Raw genomic sequence first — 21,043 nt, forward strand, 5'->3', positions numbered from 1 at the left:
CTTGACGCAATCGCTAGGATTATTGAAATTGAATGTGATTGAATCGCCATAGAGCCTTCGGTAAATACAGGGGGCCTTCAACAATGTTGTCAGCGAAGTTAAGAATTAATTTTTGCAATCTACAAAAGGAAACCCCATAATTAAGCTGCAGCTTCTTGCACTAAAGAAATCGAAAATACAACAAACTGTGATTTGGAGCGAGGGGGGACTTCTTCGATGATTTCATCAAAGTAACAAATGATGTTAAATCTACCCATATAAACCTTTCCCAAAAAAAAAAAAAAAAAAAAAAAAACACTAACTGCTGCCTCTAGATTTTTTAAGCCTTTTTATTTTCGCACGCCTCTCCCGTTCTTCTTCTTCCTGGATCAGACGAAGTTGCTCTTCATCCTCCTTCCTTGCTATTTTTGCACTGTATGACAAGTAAATATGTAAATATAGAATGAAGGAGAAAACCCTCGATTGTAAGAGAAAAAATTACATCTTTACCTTCTTTTCTCCTCCATCATTATATCGTCAAAATTGGCCTCCATATCACTATCGTCATCATCTTGAGAAAATTTTGCGGGATTATATCTGCAGAGAAGTCAGAAATAGTGTTGGAATGAGACGATATCAGAATATTCAAAATGAAAATTGTGCATCCTTTTAAACAATTATTGTATCTGAAAGAGTCAAGAAACTATCGCATTTACAAAACTATTCAACAATTAGTCTGGTGTCATGGGGCCTTCTCTCCTCTGAAACTGACTACAATATGAATGAGATCAGTGAAATATACTTACCGAAACATTTTTCTGATTAGACTAATAGCTTCATCACCCTCATCATCAGAGTATCGTCTTGCAGGCCTTTTCTTAGGTCGCTGATCATTCACGGTCGGTCGTGATAAAGCTTGTCTTTGAGGTGGTGGCTTGCTTATCTGTTAGTTTCATCACACAGATGGTTAAGAGTTGTACATCCAGCACAAGCGAAGGAAATTTTTTCTACACAAATTGAAAGTGAGTTTAGCATGAGGATATATAACCTGAGGTCTTGATGATGCTGGCCGGTTTGGTGCTACTTTGGCCTTAGCTGGTAATCGCATTTCATTCCTCTTATCTTCAAGCTTCTTTGACGGCAATGACTTGTGCACGCCAGGTACAGAACTCTTCATACCTGGTAGAGAAGGTTTCTTCTGCACGTGAGAAGATGAAGCTTTTGGAGCCACCATTGGCCGTCCAGGACCACTCCCATTGTTGCTATTACCCTGTGGCCGGCCAATACCATTCCCATGGTTGCTATAACCCTGTGGCCGGCCAGGACCATTCCTGTTGTTGCTATAACCCTGTGGCCGGCCAGAACCATTCCCGTTGTTGCTATTACCCATTGGCCGGCCAGGACCATTCCCGTTGTTGCTATTACCCACTGGCCGGCCAGGACCATTCCCATGGTTGCTATTACCCACTGGCCGGCCAGGACCATTCCCATGGTTGCTATTACCCACTGGCCGGCCAGGACCATTCCCATGGTTGCTATTACCCACTGGCCGGCCAGGACCATTCCCATGGTTGCTATTACCCACTGGCCGGCCAGGACCATTCCCATGGTTGCTATTACCCAATTGTTTCTTAGCCTTCATCATAGACAAATTGGGTTTACAAGAAGATGCAGACTTGTTATTGGGATGCATTTGCCCATTCATAGGAACAGACTTCTGATCTTTATGCCCGACGTGAATATTCTGACGAGGATTACTCGGAGGCTGCTTACTTTTCATGGGAATATGAGCTGAACGTGCCTCTAAAACAGGAACAAAGAAACAATAATAAGTTAGTTTACTCATTCCATGTAGATCTTTAATTTTTTAAAAGAAGTTTCTAACTCAAACCTGACAACTACAATTGACACGATCCAACAGCAACATACCAGTACTTGGGGCAAAAACACTTGTTGAAGGCTCTTTTGTAGAAGCAGGAACATGTGCATCCTCAGAAAATAGAAAGGAGTAGTCTCTGGTATCCTTTAGTTTTTGAACTTTTGTTTGCTTCTGCATAATAATTCATTACATCCATCAAATCTGACAATGTGGAAGAGAGAGAGTATAATTAACAAAGAAATGCCAGCTAGAAGTACCTCGTTTATGATTCTCGGTGGAGCCTTAGGTTTGGAAGCTGCACTGTTGGATCCATGACTCTTCTTATTCTGCCAACACATGCATAATCATCAGGTTTAATATTCTTCGAAGGCCATTAATAAATGCTCTCAAAAGATAAAATTGGACATTCATGAAATTGTGCAAATTCCCTTTTCTCGCGTTTGGTTCTGCCAATTGGTTTGAGTACTTCAGTCTACGTGAAACAGCAAGTAGAATAACACCAAATATACAAATTCTCAAATAATTTTCACCCAGCCATCTTAGCAATAACAGCAAATTGAATCAAGTTCTTTGGAAAAATAATTTAGTCATGTAACCATGTGGGTATACAACGAAATTAAGATGCAAAACAATACATAATTTGCATATTCAAGGTAGCCAAGCAATAAAAGAATCAAAAACGGTCAGTTGACAAACAATTTTAATTTTTATGTTTATAAAAAATTGTTTTGCCAAAACAATACAGCCTTCCTTCTCCTATCAGTCATTTATACATAAAATGACATAAATACACAAAACTAGAAACAATATGGAGGTTATGATACTTACACCATGATCGTGGTCAGAAACCCTAGATGCCAAGTGCTGGTTCTCTAATAATGACTTGCTTTCTTGAATTACTCTTTGAGAAATGACAGGTTGAGAAGGTCCAAAGAATGACCCAAAACTGCAGCAATTAACATAAAAGTTTCAAGCATTAACACTCGATTGGGGCATTATAAGGCCTATAGTTGGAATATTCGTATTGGGTGTATAGTTGGAAGTAATATTCATATTGGTTTCATAACGAAGAAGAACAATCTCCTTAATCAGAAATAAAAGGAGAAAAGACAGCACTAGAAAACCTTGCAATGGATGTTTTCAAAGACTTCCAAAAATCTAAGATCCAAAAATTAATATCCTTCGATTTATATCATTAAATAAACATGATATACCCACATTTCATGGATGCACCTCCGTCCAAATGTAAATTATAACATCTGCTTAATTCTCTATGGCCCTTAAAGTACTATGACAAACATTTTTACTCTAAAATACTTGAACACTGTAAGCTACCAAAGGGAAAACATAGGAAATTAAATGTACGAATGTGTTATGGCCAAAACCCATCATGAAGAGCTTCAGGCTGAAACTTACTTGTCATAAGGAAGCTTCTTCTTGTCGTTAGACTTCAAGTGAGAACCACCATCTTTTTTTGCCTGCTTTCTAATTCTTTCTTTCAGTCGTTGCCTTAGTTCAAGATATTTTATTTCTTCCTTGGTAGGCTTAGGGTCCCTCACCTCTTCATATTCCTCCTCCTCTTCTTCTTCATACATTTGATCATCATCTTCATATTCATCATACTCATCATAGTCTTCCATCGAATGTTCCATCTATGCTACACAACAAGATTAAAGATATAAACTTGCAGAATGTTTATTTTTTTAACATCTTTCAAGATGGCATCCCATGTGTCTAGACCAAGCATGAGTGATTAATAAGATTCACATTCGAAAATGCAAAATACAATAAAACAAAATGAATTCATAAGAATGGCAAAATCACAACCAGAGTAATGACATGATATTTTGTAGAAATAAAATACAGCTTATTCTGCAGCGAAAATTCTCCACACATGGACGTAGGGTAGTTCAGGAATCCATTAATTTAAAACTTCAAATTCAAAAAGAGGTTATTTTGCACTTCAAGAATCAAGATCATCTCATCGATAATTACCCTACTTTCGGATCAAAATTTCCTGGTTGCACCTTGAAATATGAGTTTCTCACTCCGACACTGAAAAAAATAGACTTGGCACGTTTTATCAAACCAAAAAAAAGAAGGAAAAACTGACATGAAATCTCCAATCTACTAAAATCCAAATGATCGAACTTGATTCCGCGAGAAACGGTTTCGAGACAACAACGAGATCGATCGTACAAGAGCCGAAACCAAAAATAGATTCAAATCAATCAAACCCTAACCAAAACCTAATGATAAAGAAGACAAGAGTCGAAATCGAAATGGCAGATCTCTGAATCCCAATCAACCAACCTCGAAACCATCAAACGTAACAGAAAAACATCGCAAAAAAATAAAAATTAAAAAAAGAGAGAAAAAATTGAAATTCAACGAATCGCACAATCAAAATGAGATCGAGATCGGAAAAAAAAAATACCTGAAAACGATGAAAATCGCCTGGAATCGGATGGAACCCTTGAAAAACTTGAGCAAAAGAAAGGGAAAGGCGGGCGGGAGAAGGAGAAGGCGCGAGATCTGTAGATAGAATGCAATGGCGAACGGAAAGAAGGAGGTTTCGCGGGGATGAGATAGATATAAAAGGGAGCGGCAGGAGAAGGGGCGAGAAGCAAAGGGCGCACTACTAACGTGCGCAGGGGTCGTCGTGACCTATTCATATTGTGAATTGGGGGAATCGACTATGCGGAGGCCTCGTTAGTTGGTTTAGTAAAATGAGTTTTGAAAGACCATTGTTATGTTAAACCCAAAAATATTCCCTCTTAACTTTTCTTAATTAGAACTAACAATTCATCGTCCTCCGCGTAATTTTAGATTTTACACGCTTTTAACCATTTTTTATCCCCAACCCCTCTAAATTACCAATCTGCCCTTCACTCTTCATGCTTCATGTTATTGGGCCCTTAGTTGCCCCAAACGTATTCGTCTTTCCACCTCTCGCTCGGCCCATTTACAATAACTCCTTTCTTCCGCCCTACTACTTCAAATTTTACCAGAATTATAAAAATTTTAAATTTTTTTAAATTAATTTTGAGTCTTTAATGGTAATATTTAAAATGTGGTAGTTTTTTTTTTAATTGTCAAAAGATTATGTTGTAATATTCAAATCTGAATATTAATCTGAATATTAGAAATTATGTTGATACAACGTCATACCTATATGTGTATGTATGTGCGTGTTTGCTTATAACACATATTGATTTTTTTTTACAAAATTTTAATAAAGGTATTTTAAAATAAAAACTTTGAAAATAACTATTTTTTAGAGAATAATAAACCAGAGAAAAAATTACTAAAAAAAATTCAATTTTACAAAAATTTGTGAGGATGGAAAAAGAAATAGATGGCATAGATGGAGATAGAGAATGTTTCTCCATTATGTGTCGGTCCCATAAACATCTCTATGACTATTGACGAAATTCATTATTCTACTCCATTGTAAAATGTTGAATTAAAGAATTCAACCCATTTCTAGGAAAATGATTGCGGAACAAGATAGGATTTAAAGACAAAAGTGCTCTGATTAAAGAACAACTATATTATGATTTTCGTAAAGAACAATTATTGTCACAACTCCACGTCTTCTTGTCACTTATTTTATCTTCATGTATATGAATTGAGCTTCTTACCGACAAACCTAATGTTGGCACTTTTTATTAAGCAGCTAGAGATTCAAATCTTAAACAATTAAAAAAAATAATAACTGTACTTCTTCCATTACGTTAATTAATTACCTCTATTATTTGATTTAAGAGAGATTAATTACCTTAAGTAATTAATTACCTCTATATGTTCATGTTAAAAATATATATTTGACCTATTTAAAATTTTTGAGGTAAAATTTTATAAGAAATGCCTTTTGGGACCAACATTCTTATTGGCACACTGTCCCGTGTCCGAATATAATTTGTAATAATTCAAGCCTATCACATCTTTGAACTTTTCCTTTTGAGTTTCTTTACAAAATTTTTAAAATACATAAATTAGAAATAGACTTTCACACCCTTCTAAGAAATGTTTCATTTCTCTCCTCACCTCCGACTCCTCACCCGACATGAGATCTTACATAGAGTCTATTTATTAAAAAAAAACTTTGTTTGTTGCGTCTTGCACAAGTGGATGAAAGTTTGAAAAGGGGAATTTGCATGCGAAGTTTGGAGGGAATTGTTAGAAGATGAAGAACATTAATATCTTAGACTTTAACTAAAGTTTAAAAATAGGTGTATATTTTGCAGATCAGATTATGAATTTGAAGTTTTAATCAAGTGTGAATTGTAATGAAGACAAGAAAAAGAAGCTAAAAAAGACAAGAATTCTTCAAAATTTGCAGTACATAAACTTGCATAAAATTTGTGGAACTGTGGTCTTTACATGACAATGCATTAAACCAAATGGAAAGAAAAAATGTAAGGAAAAAAAAAAAAAAAAAAACAATAATAGAGACGAATCATTTTGGTCTACTGTAAACCCCTTTTTGTTGGGTTAAAAAATGGGACCAGCAGCAAGGATTTGCTCAGCCAGAGTATTGTCTTCACCAATCTTGTAGTTGGTAAATGTCTCGAAATTGTTCTTGAAAAGAGTAGCCAGTTTCAGCAGCGTTTCATTGTACGCATCTTTGTTCGACCACTGAAAAAAAAAAATAATAATAATAATAATAATAATAATAATAATGGAAGAAAGTTTTTAATTACTAGATAGTATAGATTATAATATCATTTTCTTACCGTGCTTATTGGGTCCAAAATCTCGGAGGGAACTCCTTCAATGGCGGTGGGGATTTCGAGGCCAAACACTTTAGTTTTACGGTAATTCGCTTTGAGAAGCTCGCCGGAATGAATGGCGTCGATGATTTTTCTAGTGTAAGAAAGCTTAATACGGCTACCGGAGCCATATCGGCCGCCAGACCAGCCGGTGTTGACTAGCCAGCCGGTGGCACCGTGCTTCTGCATCTTTTGGGCGAGCATGGCAGCGTACTTTGTGGGATGTAACATAATGAAAGCCGCACCAAAGCAAGCCGAGAATGTCGCTTGTGGTTCTTTTATACCGTCTTCGGTTCCAGCCACCTACAATTTCAATTTCGAATCAGCCTTCGTCCAACAAAGTAATTACTTACAATTTAAAAAGTTTATTTTTTATTTTTACCAATGCAGTATATCCACTGATGAAATGGTACATGGTTTGAGCCAAATTGAGCTTGCTCACTGGTGGAAGCACCCCAAATGCGTCACAAGCCAATAATATAACGTTCTTTGGGTGTGGCCCCACGCATGGTATCTTAGCGTTTGGTATGTACTGGATTGGGTACGCCGCTCGAGTATTCTCTGTGTCATTAAAAACAAAAATATATATATATCAATTATGATAATTGATTTGGTTTATAATCGCTATTTTAATTAATTAATACCTGTAACTGAATTGTCCGAATAGTCCACTTCTCTGGTGTGCTCATCAAACACGACATTTTCTAACACTATCAAACCAAACGAACCATTTCAATAAAAGGGACTTACTCTTACACAAAATTCACGAGAAGGAGAGTTGTTATTGCTATTACCAGTTCCAAATTTGATGGCGTTCCAAATATCAGGCTCTTTCTCTCGAGAAAGGTCAATGCACTTAGCATAGCAACCTCCTTCGATATTTGAGACACCATTGTCGCCCCAACAATGCTCATCGTCTCCAATCAAATAACGGTTGTGATCGGTGGATAAAGTAGTCTTTCCGGTACCTAAAAGAAAACAAATAATTTTAAGAGACAATATAATATTAAATTTGTCAAAAAAAGATGTTGGTGTGAACCTGATAATCCAAAGAAGAGGGCGACGTCGCCATCTTTTCCCATGTTGCAGCCAGAATGCAAGGAGAGAATCTGTCGTTTGGGCATGAGATAGTGCATAAGACTGAACAGCCCCTTCTTCATCTCACCCGCGTATTGGGTTCCAAGGATCACCATTTCCCTCCTAGCCAGATTCATATCTATGCTGGTTGAAGATGTCATGTAATGAGTGAAACGGTTGCAGGGGAACTGTCCGGCATTGTATATTGTGAAATCCGGCGTCCCAAAATTTTCCAACTCTTCCTCCGTTGGCCGGATGCACCTACCAAAACAAAACCCATCAATTTAATTTAACCGCCGTTTTAAAAGGCTCAAGTATTTTTGTGTTACTTACATGTTATGCATGAACAACGAGTGGTAAGCCCTGGCAGAGACAATTCGGACTTTGAGTTTGTTCTGGGGATCCCAATTCAAGAATTGGTCGTTGACGAAGACCTTGTCGAGAGAGTTCAAGTAATCCACGGCTCTTTCTCTGTTGACCGTGAAAGTGTGCTCATCCATTTCAATGTTTGGAGATCCCCTGCAGTCCAAAACAAAAAGGCAGAGATTATTAATAATGATCGAATGAAGTAAACACAAAACTGTGGAAGACGGCGTGGCTTGAAGAAGGATGATGCTTACTTTCCCCACCAGAGCTCTTTCTCGGTATTCGCATCCTTAACAATTCGCTTGTCTCTTGGAGACCGTCCGGTCTTGGCTCCAGAAAGCGTGGCCAATGCTCCTGTGGATGTAAAAAACGAGCCCCTCTCGTGCCTTATGGCCTGCTCGTACAACTCTGCAAAACGACGCCGTATACATTCAGCTAAAAATGATAAAATATAATTAGATTAAATAATGGAATTTTATGTTTTCTTTGGACCTGCAGGGGAGAGATTGTATAGGACGTGTGTGAATTTCAATGAGCTGTCGCTGATGTTGATGGTGGGTGCGAATTGGTGGTGCGCCACGTGTGCAATATTCGAAGTTGGAGTTTTTCGAGCCGGGTCTCCTTTCACCACTTTTGGCCCAGTTTCTCTCGTCAATGATGCTAACGATGCACTGAATCACAATTTCCAACCAAACAAATCTTATATTTAAAACAAAACGAAGCCGTATTTCGGTGGTTTCTTTTTGGTTGCATGTGTTGTACCTGATTGATTGGAGCTGCTGCCTCTGGCGATCTTCTTCTGAAAGAACAGAGAAGGCCGAGGGAGAGGAGCCGGTGGGAGTAGTGGGCGTGGATCGCTTCTTCTGCAGGCTATGAAGTTCATCGATGGTTTGGGCCTTGATAGGCGACGAGCTGCCGTCGTGGCAGATTCCGTTCCCATGCTTCGGCGACGTCAGAACTTGCGTGGAAGATCCGTTGGCAACTCCGTTCACGTTCTTTATCTTGGAATCGGCCATCGGAATGGAATAGTTGTTTAGACAGAGGGAATATGAATAAGAGAAATGTACAGGTAAAGAAGTTTAGGTGAATGCTTGGATCATTCAAAGTGTGGAGATACAGAGCGGATGAGAGTGCGAAATGGGAGTTGTGGGGGATCCCATTTTAAAGGCTTCAGGAGCACAGCTTTAGCAGTTAATTAACCAGGGTCTAACTTGACCATGGTTAAAAGTCTTCTCCAAATTTCCAAGTATACGTGAGAAGTACACGGGTAACCTAGAGTTAGATTTTGTGATGTTCATTCCCCTTGTCTCCGGATCATTGTCATATCTCTCTTTTCTTTTTCCCAAATAAGGTCAACCCACCAATTTATTAGGAAAGAACCATAATTAATTTGATTCGGTTCCATTTTAGAAAGAAAAAACCGACCCGACCATTCTGTAAATAAAACTCGAAAAACCTAATTGAACAGATGAATTGTGATCGATTGGTTTGGTCCGGTTTAGATTAACCCAATAAAGTTGATACGGGTTCAATTAATGCCAAAAAAAAAAAAAAAAAAAAAAAAAAAAAAAAACCAATTACCAGTGTGAACCAATAATAATTAGAATTAAGGACATGGTTAGAGAAGCTTTTGCGGAAATTTAGTTCGAGCAGTGTGCCCAAAATTTCCGACCACTTCTTGTGGAATTGCTAACATCAACCTCTAAACACTTTCGTGTGGCTGTCCATCTTTTGAGTTAATGACTATTGTTCTTTTAAATCCTGAAATGTAAATAGCTATTGTTTTTCACCTCCATAAGTTCAACAAAATTTACTAACGTAAACAAGATACTTATAATAATGAGTTTAAATTTATTTATTTACAAATAGGGATGGCAACAACAACCAAGCGGTGTGGTCTATATTCGTTATTGGCAGGCAGGGTGACGTGGGAACCAGCCGCTTATTCCGATGAAGATATGGACAGGCGCCACGTCACAAATGCTTGGCTCGCCGTCGGTTCCCACCAACCCAATACGATACGGTGAGTTGTTGGCGACGCCGTTTATGAAAATGAAGCCCCTCCTATTTAATAATAATTTAATTATTCCGCGTGTTTTATTTAATTTTATTTTCTAATGCCAATAACATAAAAAAATTTGTTCAATCCGTAAATATAGACTTAGAATTTACGATTTTGGCCCTAAACTTTCAAGAATTATGACCTGACCTTCTTCAACATCTTACCAAGGCTTTGTGGTTTTGGATGGTGGGTCAACAACACTATTCTCTTATTCTCTCTCTCTCTCCTCTCTCCCCTCTTCCCGTTCCCCTTCATAACCAGCTCCGACGCCGGCGCCGGCACCAACGCTGGTGGTCCATGACTTGGCCAGTATTATTATTTTGGACAATATTGCAAATCAGATTATTACACTTTTTTCAATATCAAATTAAAATTAGAAAAACAATAAATTAAATTAATGTATTAGATAATTCTGCGACTTTAAATTTTGTATAATTGTCTTTAGAAATAAATTTGTGGAGAACAATATTATTTGAATGAATGAATAAACATCCATATTTTAATAATTTTCATATAAAGCTCTGTATACGGAAATGGAAAGGGAAAAATCCCCCCGTTCGGCTCCCTACTTCCCGGCAAGGTTTCTTCTCTTCTCTTCCCTCCTCTTCTTCTTGCTGAGATCTATGCATACACTTCATTCTCCTTTCACTATATTCAGATCTGATTTTCATATGTTCCTGCATTTTTGTTCAATCGATTTTCATCTTTTTCTCCGGATAAGTTTCTTTTCCTATCTCAATCGGTTTACTCCCGATTTTTTTTTTTTCAGATTCGCATCTCCGTCGTGCCTTGCTTCCAATCCATCAATTTCTTATCTTCGATTTTTAGAATTTTTCTCTTTGTCAAGATTTTGAAGTGATAACAGATGTTGGGAACTTCTCTCGTTGTGCGAATTATAGTTTTTTGTTTACTCTCGATTCCGACCACTTCTCGGTTTACTCTCGATTTTGAAGTGATACCATTGGCTCTATTACATCTGTTGTCTTAAGAAAATGATTGTCTCAATTTCTTTCTAAATGTGCATTTGCCTTTTAGTTATTTGAAAATTAGAGTTCTTTTTTCCTACACAAGAGAGGCTCTTTGTAGTAATGCATATTCTGCAGAAGTGTTTGAATGAGACACTCTTAAGAACCATAATAAGTAATGATATTTAGAGTTGCTTTTCATGACTAGGGACCTGTAGATTTGGATCGTTTTTTTAATTTTGGTTTCAATTACCAACATACAATTACCGTTTGGTTTATATTCTAGGAGCACATTGGTCCCAGAAGGTATTTGAATTAGATGCCTCAAGTATTTGGTAAAGAATTCTTGTGATCACTATTTTATAACACCAAGGCAACATGTGTGTAAACGTGCTTTTAAACCTAGCTGTAGATGCGGTGCCTCATATTGTGAGCCCACAATTATTGCTTTAGTACCACATTTGTTATTAAACTAGGGTTAAATCAGATCAAGGAAAGGAAAACAAAATACTGTTAGTTCATCTTCTTCATTTGAGCTTCTTACTCGATGCTCTTCCTCTGCATTAGATGTGGAGAAAATTGGAGATGAGATCCAAGAGGAAGATTTAGTGGGCAATAAGTTGAATGGTTTTGAAAATTTGAGTGGGACAGTGATGATAAGTTTTAATTTTTAGATGTTTAGATGTGATTTTGTAGCTATAATTCTAAGGAAGTGGCAAAGCGAAAGACTCATAATATTTGAGCTCCGTCAGCGCTTTATATTTAGATTTGATTTTCACGACTAGTGACCTGTATCTCTGGGTTCATTACTTACTTTTGTTCAATTAGTACTTACATTTCGCTGAATTTTTATATCTTGGGAACTCATCGATCTATTAAAGTGGCAACTTGAGCCAAAGCCAACTGTTAAGGCATCCTCAAAGGTAGTTCGTTGGAAACTCCACTCTCATGTCTGAATTTTAATACTAGGGTGAATATAAACAAATGGAGGAACTGAAGCTATGAAAACATTTTGGTCTATTACTATCTACGGGATTTTCTCCCGCTATTATCTTTTAGGATTTCTGCTATAAAGTAGGTAAATGAGTTTACTTTAAGAGTACTCGGACATTTTCTTTCCTTAGTAGAACTTTGTAATAAATTAATGGTATACTTTTCATCTTTCTTTTACCTCCTGCCTCTTTCCTCTCCATTAGTATTTCTTTGCATTTTTGTCTTTGGGTTTCTTGGCACCTTGATATCCCTCCATTCCATTTTTTTGGTAACAATTATCTGCTTGTTATTGGACAAACTTGTTTGATAATCCGAGTTTCTTTGCAGGTATTAGACTAAGTAATGGAGTTGAATAGCATTAAAGATGCATTTGATCGTGTGACGAAGAAGCAGAAATTATCTTCTTCCAAAAGTCAAGAAGTAGTTGATCAAATCCATCTGGAGATGGAGCAGGTGCTACACAAAATACAGTTTGCTGATAATGCTGAATGTCCAATTGATTTGAATTCAGTTTTTGCTGAACTCAAAACTAAATTAAAAGATATTGCGCCACTCGCTCAGCTTGAAAGCACACAAAAGGAGTTGAATGCTGCCCGAACCAAGTATCCTAAGCTTGTGGAGAAATCTTTCAATCCAGATATATCAAAAGCTTATAGAAACGTTGACTTTGATAGGCATACTGTTGACCATATTATTGCTCGTCATTTCTATCGCCAGGGTATGTTTGAACTTGGTGACTGCTTTATTAGTGAGGCTGGCCAGTCAGAATCTTCTGCCTCATTGAGGTCTCCATTTCAGGAAATGTATCAGATCCTTGAAGCAATGAAGTACGGGAATCTAGAGCCAGCTATGAATTGGGCTCTGAGTAACTCAAATAAACTTAAGGAATGTGGGTCGGATATTCTGCTAAAACTTCATACCATGCAGTTCTTGGGGATTCTACAGAAGGGCGATAGACATGACGCTTTGAAGTATGCTAGGACGTACCTGGCTCCTCTTGCATCCAACCACATGGCTGAACTTCAGAAGCTTATGGCTTGCCTATTGTGGACAGGAAGGCTTGATTGCTCCCCATACTCCCAATCACAATTAATGTCAGTAGCCAATTGGGATAAAATTGCTGAAGAGCTTATAAGACAGTACTGCAATTTTCTTGGTCAGTCCTACGAGAGCCCATTGGGCGTAGTGGTTGCAGCAGGGGTACAGGGATTGCCTCTCCTCCTGAAGTTTATGAATGTCATGGCGGGGAAAAAACATGAATGGCAATCTACGAAGCAGTTGCCTGTGCCCGTCGAGTTGGATAGAGAATTTCAGTTCCATTCCATCTTTGTTTGTCCAGTATCGAAGGAACAGTCAACCGAAGAAAATCCACCAATGTTGATGCTGTGTGGCCACGTCCTCTGCAAGCAGTCTATCATCAAGATGTCTAAAAACAGCACAAAATCGTTTAAGTGCCCATATTGTCCAACAGACATTGATTCTACGCGGTGTAGGCCATTGTACTTTTGACGCTTACACAAAAGGGTCGGTTAATGTTGCATGAAACTTCCTCTCTTCAACTGAACCGATATTTGCTGGATGTGGTTGTATGGTGTAACAAAGGGTGTTAAATGTGGGGGAAAATGATGGTCAGTTGTGTACTGCTTGATGCTGTATTTTTTTGTAAATACATATTTTTCCTACGTGTTGGGAATGTAGAGCAAGTTACTCGACAGACATCTCTCAAGGCTTGGTAGATTTTCAGCAAGGGAGTGTCCGTTGGTTGCTTTAAATATATATAGTTTCTTCTTCTTCTTTTTTTTTTTTTTTTCCAACAAAAGTATAACTGAGATCATGGAAATGTGAGCCCCAATATTAAATTACTTAGATTTTGTCAATTCAAGCAGAAATCTACCAGCTCATGGGTGCTTAGGTTTTTGTGGCCTTCTTTCAGGTACTGATTTGGCGATGGGCCTAATTTCATCGCCATTAGGCCTTGACGATGGAGATGGGGAATTTAATGTTAGGCCAATACAGATCCATGCCTCCTGTCACCCAACTATACCAATCAGTGACAAGCTACATCAGGACACATCCGAGAAGAATACTGAAGGTTAGTTCACAATAACTTTCAAAAGTAGTACTCTTAAGTGAATTATTATCATTATTATTTTATCAGAATTCAGAACTTTGGAAGAAAGCACTAATTAAATGTTTCTTCTTGTAATTTATTTTGTTTTCAATTATCCCAAGTCTTCCTCACCAACTTCTAAGTTCTAACTATCACCGTTACTGCTTTTAAAGTTACGTCAAACTCATTCTTACCCGTGCATATTGAAAAGTTCATACATTTCTTTAAGAGCTATATCCAATGATTTTACTTCCCTTACTATTTGTATAATTCTGCACAAAATGATTCGTGTGTCATACTGTTGAGGACGCAAGAATATTTGAAAGAAAGGATAAAGACTTACCCCTTGATTACCAACTTTTGCACCTCCTCCTCAAGTCTTTTGTCGCTCATTATGGAGACCTTGCTGCCCACACAGACATAGGGTTTATGATGATGATGCACCACCTTCACCATTTTTTATTGAATAAATAGAATGGGCAGTAAGCACTAGGGGGGCTGCTGATACCCACATACACTACTTTATTATTAGAATATAGTCATAGACATGATTCATGCTCCTTCAACCAATACACTATCAAAACTAAAGTAAAGCTAAATAATACGGAGCTTAAACCACTCATCATAATTGGTTCCAAAAGTCTGCGCAAATTAAGGAGGTCATTAGCTCTTCAAAAGGCGCGCAGTAAAGAAACCCTCTAAAAATGAAAGCTTAGAAAAGCCTCCACTCTCATCCCAAACCTTTTCTTACCTTCTGGCCTTTTTTAGCCCTTGAAGGGACATTGAAAAGGCACTTCTTTCTCGCATTGACGTGTTTGAGTTTTGTGGTGGCTGATCCCTTCTTCCCTGAATTGTGATTTGTTTAGACATGGAAATGGGAGTTTTTGAGGGTGGAGTGAAAATATCTCTACCATTTAGGCATTTCCAATTCTACAATAGTACGAGGAATGTATCCACTATTGTCACTGACATATATTCATACCCTCAATATTTGAAATGTAGGTGTTGGAAGTCATAGATAGACCCACTGTCACAGGATTGTTAGTTGTATTCGAAGATCAAAATCCAAATCTTGAGCTTCGCGATTTGATTTGGGTAGGTGGTGGTAGCTGCATCTTCCAGGGAATCTCTACTTACTACCACAAGGGAAATTTTTGTGGGGTTATTATAACTATAAGATCAAAACTTTCCTCTGGACCTACTGATTCACTAAAACTTTTGACCTTTTGCTTTTGGAGAAAAAGAAACAACGATACACCAGCACTTTCACCATCTACGATACTTTCACTCACTCTCTTTTTTTCTGTCCATTGATGATGTTTGAGGTTATCCAGAGTGTTCCCTTTTCCACTATCTTTTTCTTTTATTTGACCTTTGACAGACTAAAGAAATGGTAGTGCGCCGAATGTGGTTGTGAGGGCGGCGGAGATATTCATATCCAAATATCTAACAATTCATACCCCTCCTTTCGACAACAATATCATATCAACCACAACACCCAAATGTATACTCTAATTAAATGCCTTCCTTCATTATGACTAAATACACTTTTCATTAAATATAAACCCCCTTCAAATAGAAGCCACCCACATGACTTCCCTCCATCCTGTCCCAAATTCTTAAATCCTCCGAAAAGAAATACCGTACTGTTTAATTAATTTATTTAAATCATTCTAAAAGCAGAGCAAAAGGGTAGTTCTCCCAATTTCTAGCAAACAAAAATCACTTGGAAGATTAAAGAACAGCTCATACATACAAACAAACAAACGTACAAAAATAATAACAGAGCTATATATATTATATCTTCAAATTTGTACAAAATTCAGAGAGAGAAAAAGAAGAAAAAACAAAGAGAGATGGGGCTGTGCCTGGCTGCATAAGTTTCGATACTTCAATTTCAAAAATAATGCAATTTCTGGTAAGTGATTCCATCCAGACAAACCAGTCCCTTCCTCTTCCAATCTCTTTCTTTGTTGGGCCACCAAACTGTTCCTTTCCTCTGCCAACGCCCAAAAATAAAAACGAAAAAACAAAAAACAAAATAGAAAAGGAAAAGGGCCTAGCCGTCTTCTTCCTCTTTGTCCATATTCTAGGCTCGGGCCCATTCCATCAGTCCAATCATAACTTTTTTCTTTTTTATTATTTCTTTTTTCAAGAATGATTTATTAAATTTTTTTTAATATATATTTATTAAATTTGAATTAAAATCTGGCATCTTCGAAGCCGTGCAAATCGCTGACTCTATTCATCGACTTCCTCATAATTGCTACTTTAGCCAGTCTTTCCGCGGCTCGCCAAGCCGATGTCGGCGTTACCTGCTCAAGCTTTTCGTCTACTCGCCTTACCTCTCGTTCTGCCGTTATGTTGTTCTGTCTTTGGCTTTGTCTCTGCTGCTGTTTCCGTCGGCTCAGCGCAGCTGACTCGTCATTCAAGCCTCTTATGTACTCGCTAGCCGATGAGGAACCGGATTGTTTCAGCAGCAGGGCTCGAGCCGATGATACCAAGTGTTGAGCTGCCGAGAAATCATTGTGTTCCATCAACCGCTGCGACTCGGCTACAGCTCGGATTGTGACGTGAAGGTTCCTCAGCCGTTCGATGTTCGAACCGGACGATCGGACGGCCCGCGGCCTGGGAACTGGCAATGCATGTTGTTTAGAACAAATAAGCCCATGCGATGGCGATGACATGTCCCTGAAAGTGGATCGTACGGACAATATCGGGTGGGTCCCGATGGACGAAACTGGCACTTTCAATTCCAATAGCATTTCTCGGATTTCTTCAGAAGAGAGATCGCCGATCCGGATCGAACCGGGTTCGAGAGCTATCGGGCGAGAGGAAAGTGAATAGACCGCAGTGATCTCAGCCGGGCTTGAACCAGATACGAACCCGAGTTGGAGTCTGAGATCCTGAACTACCACGCTCAACAAGCCGCTAACACATTTGGCCAGCGCGTCTTCCGGCGGCGCAGGGCCATCGCCGAAGGAGACGACGTGAACGGGAATCTCCAGGTGGGGGAAGCGCGTGGAGCACACAACTGGAGACGATCGCTTGCAGTTGCTGGAGTAAGAAGCTCCAACGCGGTCATCGTGACCGTCGGAAATGAGGATGATACTAGCGGCGGAATTTCTCTCCCGCCGATCTTCGAGAACCTTAGCTGCCTTCTTTATTGCTTCGTTAATGCACGCTCCTTGACCAACTTCGCAGAGCAAATCGACGATTCTACGCGCCGATCGGCGGCCATTGGAGGTCATTCTCCGCAGAGACAACAATCGCTTGGAACTGGCGGAGAACGCCACAATCGAGAGGCGGTCTGTGCAACAGAGCGAAGAAATGACTAATCGCATAGTGCGTTTCACCATCTGGAGTTTGGCGCTGTTCGCGCTCGCACTCACATCCAAGACCGTTACCAAATCGATTGGAGGACGAAGGTTCCGATTCATCGGCGATGAAGACGTCCTAGCAGATCGAGCCGGAGCCTTGACCTTCAATACCACCGCATGAGTCTCGTAGTTGCGACCGGCTGCGACCACCGCAGCCTCAGGCAATAGACTTACTTCAACATTTTTCACAATGTTGGGTAATTTGGGAGAGGCTAATGGTGCAGATGTAGCAAAGAAACCTTGAAACTCGACTGCCCCATCCTGTTCATCATCGTCTTCGTTCTCGTCGGATTCCGGTATGGGATTGAAACGAGCACCGGAAGTTGGGGACATCAAAGGCTCGTCATCGTTATAAACTTTGAGCGTCTTCGATTTGAGTTCGATGGATTCTACACCTCTCGTCTTACCCGTCTGGATTGGTTGGTGAAGAGAAGTTTGAGCATCGAGCAACGGAGCTTCGTTCCAGACGGAGCTACAAACAGGACAGGCCACAATCCGATGCTTCTTGATGTGGGCAGAGATGCAAGGAAAGTGAAAGGAGTGCGAGCATTCTGATGTGAAAATAGCGGTTCCTTGTCCTCTTCTAACGCTTTGTAAGCAGATTCCACACTTACTCTGCAAAGTGAAAGGAGGGAAGTGGAGTTAAAATGATGGGTAATTCAAAAAAAACAAATTAAAGAAAAGAAAAGAGTTGGTTACCTTAGAGATTCGTAAGCCGGTTTTGAGGAGGGAGAAAGTGGAAGGGGATTTGGGAGAAGAAGGATTGGAGAAATGGGAGAACAATCTGGAGGCAGTGGTTTTGTTTTGGGTCATCAGCTTTGGGCTATTGGGAGTGGATGAAGAAGGTGTGGTAGGAACAGTGGCAACCGAGGTTCGACATCGGAGACCAAGGCCAGGGTTGTCGGGGCGAGGCGTTGATGGGTTAGAGAAAAAGCCAAATTTAGAGCTGATACGAGGGCTTTGGGCTTCATTGGCAATCCGCTTGGAGTCTGTATCATGTTTAGGAATGGATGCGCAAAACGCTCTTCTCCACCCCGTCATTGTCTTCTGAATCTGAATATGAATCTGAATGTTGTCAACAAAAGCAAAAGCAAAAGCAAAAGGTGAGGAAAATGGATAACATGGAACAAATGGGGAGAGGATATGAAGGAAGGAAGGAAGGAAGGAAGGAAGGAGGAGATGATGGGAAGCCCAAAAGATTTGATAAAGGAATGCAATGAAAAGGCCACACCGTTGCTTCCAAATGGAAACTCTGTCTCTGTCTGCGTCTGCGTGTGTGTGTGTGTGTGTGTGTGAAGAGATAAAAGAGAAAAAAAAGAAAAAAAAAAAAGCTTTCCCTTCTCGGGAATAATAATGAATCAGAATAGCAGATAGGGATGGGGGTGGGAATGGGGTAAGAATTCTGGGGTTAACTTGGCTGGTGAGGGCGACTGCCAACTGGAGGTTGCCGCCCAATATGACATGTCAACGCGGTCAGTTCCTTCTTCTGACCCTAATTTACCTCCCAAAAAAATGACACGTGTCCGTTTCATGTTTTCCATTTTTAATTTGGGCCATTATCATTATATTATTTAAATCCATTATAAAAAAAAAAAAAAAAAAAAAGACGAGGGCGAGGGGCTGTGAGTCTGCCACTGAACCGCTCTGCACCTCACCCACAAACTGCACACTGGGATCCTTCTGATCCTGTCCGTTTGAACGCACAGAGACACACCATAATTTAATTCTACAATTTCATTAATTTAATAATAATGTTTCTTTTTTAGAGTGAAGGGGGGGTCTTCATCTTCACTTCACTCATGGCACCAAATTCACATGCTTTCCAAACTCCAATGCTCAATAATTATAAAATTACAATGAGAGATATGTGTTCTTTTTTTTCTTTTCAAATTTGACCTATTGTTATTAAACCCAAAACCCGCAGTTTTTTATTTATTTAATTTAAAATAAGTTGATAGAGATCTACAATCTTTATCAAAGAAAATATCTCGATTTTCAAGCCACTTTCAGATGTATTATTTTATAATAACACACACACACACACACAATTACAATAATAATTAAAAAAAGATATTTCTGGAGGCTTCAGTTATGGGGTAGAGCAAACGGGTGATGCATTAAATGTGACAGGGATTGTTTTTAAAAACCCACCATTATTAGTAGACCTAGAATTTCAAAATTAAATTAAAATTACTATCCTATAATTTGTTGACGGTGAATTATAGGAATTTAATTGCTTAATTAGAGTTTATAAAAATTAATGAGTAAAGAGAAAGAAAGAGAGGGATTTGATTAAAATTTGTGTGGGTAACATGGAGTACTTATTGCTGTCGCATTATTGGCAGCAAAACCCCTCTAATAGCTTACTTTTTTCTTTTTTATTTAATTTTTGGGGGCGATAATTGGTAGATTGTGGAGATGAAATCACAGCCGTGGATCTTAATGTGTTACGGAGTTCAATAAAATAAATACCCAGGACCCACTAGGAACGGGACGGAAGGTAAAAAAGTAAATAAAGGTAATTAGTGGTAAATAATTAGGGTTTTGTGTGAATATTGGGAAATGGGGTTTGATGGGTAAGCCTCGTGTGTGGATCCTCACCTCCCGGTTTGATTATGTTTTCCAAAGACGCCACCGGCTACCGGCTGCGAAGATGAATGACGTGGCATGTGAAAATTGTAATTCCAAGCTCTCCCTCTAATCATTCAACTTTCAATCCATGCATTCATCACATAATTTATGTACGGGTGGGCAGTGGGGTAATATTCATCCTGAATTATTTGTCTTTCTTTTTTAAACAAATTATATTATTGTAATAAATCTAAATAGTTCAAACTAAATATATTTTTTGAATGAAAATAGAACCTTGTAAATGACAACCAATTTTGTTTCTTTCCCAATATATATTTTTTTTATATAATAAAAAATGAGATCTAAATTTTTAGATAACGTTATAATATTGAATATAAATAAATACTTAAAAGAATTGTGCTATCAGATCATTGTGACGAGAAAGAAAAATGGTCCCCACCCCACCCCACTGGTTCTTTCATTTTTGTCTCAAAAATAGATTTATTTTATTTTATTTTATTATAAATATGGGGAATATAAATATTGAAAAAATGTTTTTTTTTTTTTTTAAAAAAAGAGTCGGTTTCCACAAATAAGTTATCAAGCAAACTTACTCCTCTCCTCTCGATCATATCTCTTGTTCAACAACAAATCATCGATATATCTGTACCGTGGGGCGAGGAGGAGTACAATTATTTGGAGTGAATGTGGAATGGGGCAGCACATGATTGATGGGAATTTGTCATATTACATTTGAAAACTTTGTACTTTAATTTAATTTAAAAAAATTAAAATGTAATGTTGGTAGAGTTGAGTAAACTTGAAAATTAAGAAATGAATATAAAATAGAAAAAGATAGATGTAAACGAAATGGGAAGAATGGTAC

The 21,043-nt window shown here is 38.5% G+C and overlaps 4 protein-coding genes across 8 annotated transcripts; 1 reads left to right on the top strand and 3 right to left on the bottom strand.

Annotated features, from left to right (window-relative positions):
- Position 1: 1 nt before the first annotated feature.
- On the bottom strand, positions 2-4,558 carry LOC111804274 (uncharacterized). 2 transcript variants are annotated; one of them, XM_023689017.2, is made up of 9 exons: positions 4,296-4,558; positions 3,275-3,515; positions 2,687-2,804; positions 2,116-2,184; positions 1,909-2,029; positions 1,028-1,782; positions 786-922; positions 490-576; positions 2-412 (listed from the first exon to the last, which is right to left on the bottom strand). In XM_023689017.2, the coding sequence occupies exons 2-9, from the start codon at positions 3,508-3,510 to the stop codon at positions 298-300; spliced, it is 1,638 nt and encodes a 545-aa protein (XP_023544785.2). In that variant the 5' UTR covers positions 3,511-3,515; positions 4,296-4,558; the 3' UTR covers positions 2-297. The 2 variants fall into 2 exon arrangements, with proteins under 2 accessions (XP_023544785.2, XP_023544784.2); XM_023689016.2 differs by having other exon boundaries at positions 3,275-3,510; positions 4,296-4,557.
- A 1,628-nt stretch (positions 4,559-6,186) lies between these two features.
- Positions 6,187-9,444, bottom strand: LOC111804276 (phosphoenolpyruvate carboxykinase (ATP)). The gene is made up of 10 exons (XM_023689023.2): positions 8,839-9,444; positions 8,569-8,747; positions 8,331-8,484; positions 8,044-8,229; positions 7,673-7,971; positions 7,428-7,601; positions 7,278-7,343; positions 7,016-7,194; positions 6,598-6,936; positions 6,187-6,499 (listed from the first exon to the last, which is right to left on the bottom strand). The coding sequence occupies exons 1-10, from the start codon at positions 9,090-9,092 to the stop codon at positions 6,356-6,358; spliced, it is 1,974 nt and encodes a 657-aa protein (XP_023544791.2). The 5' UTR covers positions 9,093-9,444; the 3' UTR covers positions 6,187-6,355.
- Positions 9,445-9,941: 497 nt separating this feature from the next.
- On the top strand, positions 9,942-15,480 carry LOC111803068 (protein RMD5 homolog). Of its 4 annotated transcripts, none has more exons than XR_015422721.1 (4): positions 10,601-10,718; positions 12,424-13,724; positions 14,030-14,188; positions 15,209-15,480. XR_015422721.1 is itself a non-coding variant. In XM_087127759.1 (2 exons), the coding sequence occupies exon 2, from the start codon at positions 12,439-12,441 to the stop codon at positions 13,603-13,605; it is 1,167 nt and encodes a 388-aa protein (XP_086983885.1). In that variant the 5' UTR covers positions 9,942-10,099; positions 12,424-12,438; the 3' UTR covers positions 13,606-13,902. The 4 variants fall into 4 exon arrangements, 2 of the variants coding, with proteins under 2 accessions (XP_086983885.1, XP_086983884.1); XR_015422722.1 differs by having other exon boundaries at positions 12,424-13,620; XM_087127759.1 differs by lacking the exons at positions 10,601-10,718; positions 14,030-14,188; positions 15,209-15,480 and adding an exon at positions 9,942-10,099 and having other exon boundaries at positions 12,424-13,902.
- Positions 15,481-15,975: 495 nt separating this feature from the next.
- Positions 15,976-18,699, bottom strand: EDA40 (Zinc finger (C3HC4-type RING finger) family protein). The gene is made up of 2 exons (XM_023687436.2): positions 18,286-18,699; positions 15,976-18,201 (listed from the first exon to the last, which is right to left on the bottom strand). Exons 1-2 carry the CDS (start codon positions 18,625-18,627, stop codon positions 16,408-16,410), a joined length of 2,136 nt encoding a protein of 711 aa, XP_023543204.2. The 5' UTR covers positions 18,628-18,699; the 3' UTR covers positions 15,976-16,407.
- Between the last annotated feature and the right edge of the window lie 2,344 nt (positions 18,700-21,043).

Source organism: Cucurbita pepo, chromosome 10, assembly GCF_057944985.1.
Source record: "Cucurbita pepo subsp. pepo isolate OVF chromosome 10, ASM5794498v1, whole genome shotgun sequence".
Classification (NCBI taxonomy): Eukaryota; Viridiplantae; Streptophyta; class Magnoliopsida; order Cucurbitales; family Cucurbitaceae; genus Cucurbita; species Cucurbita pepo.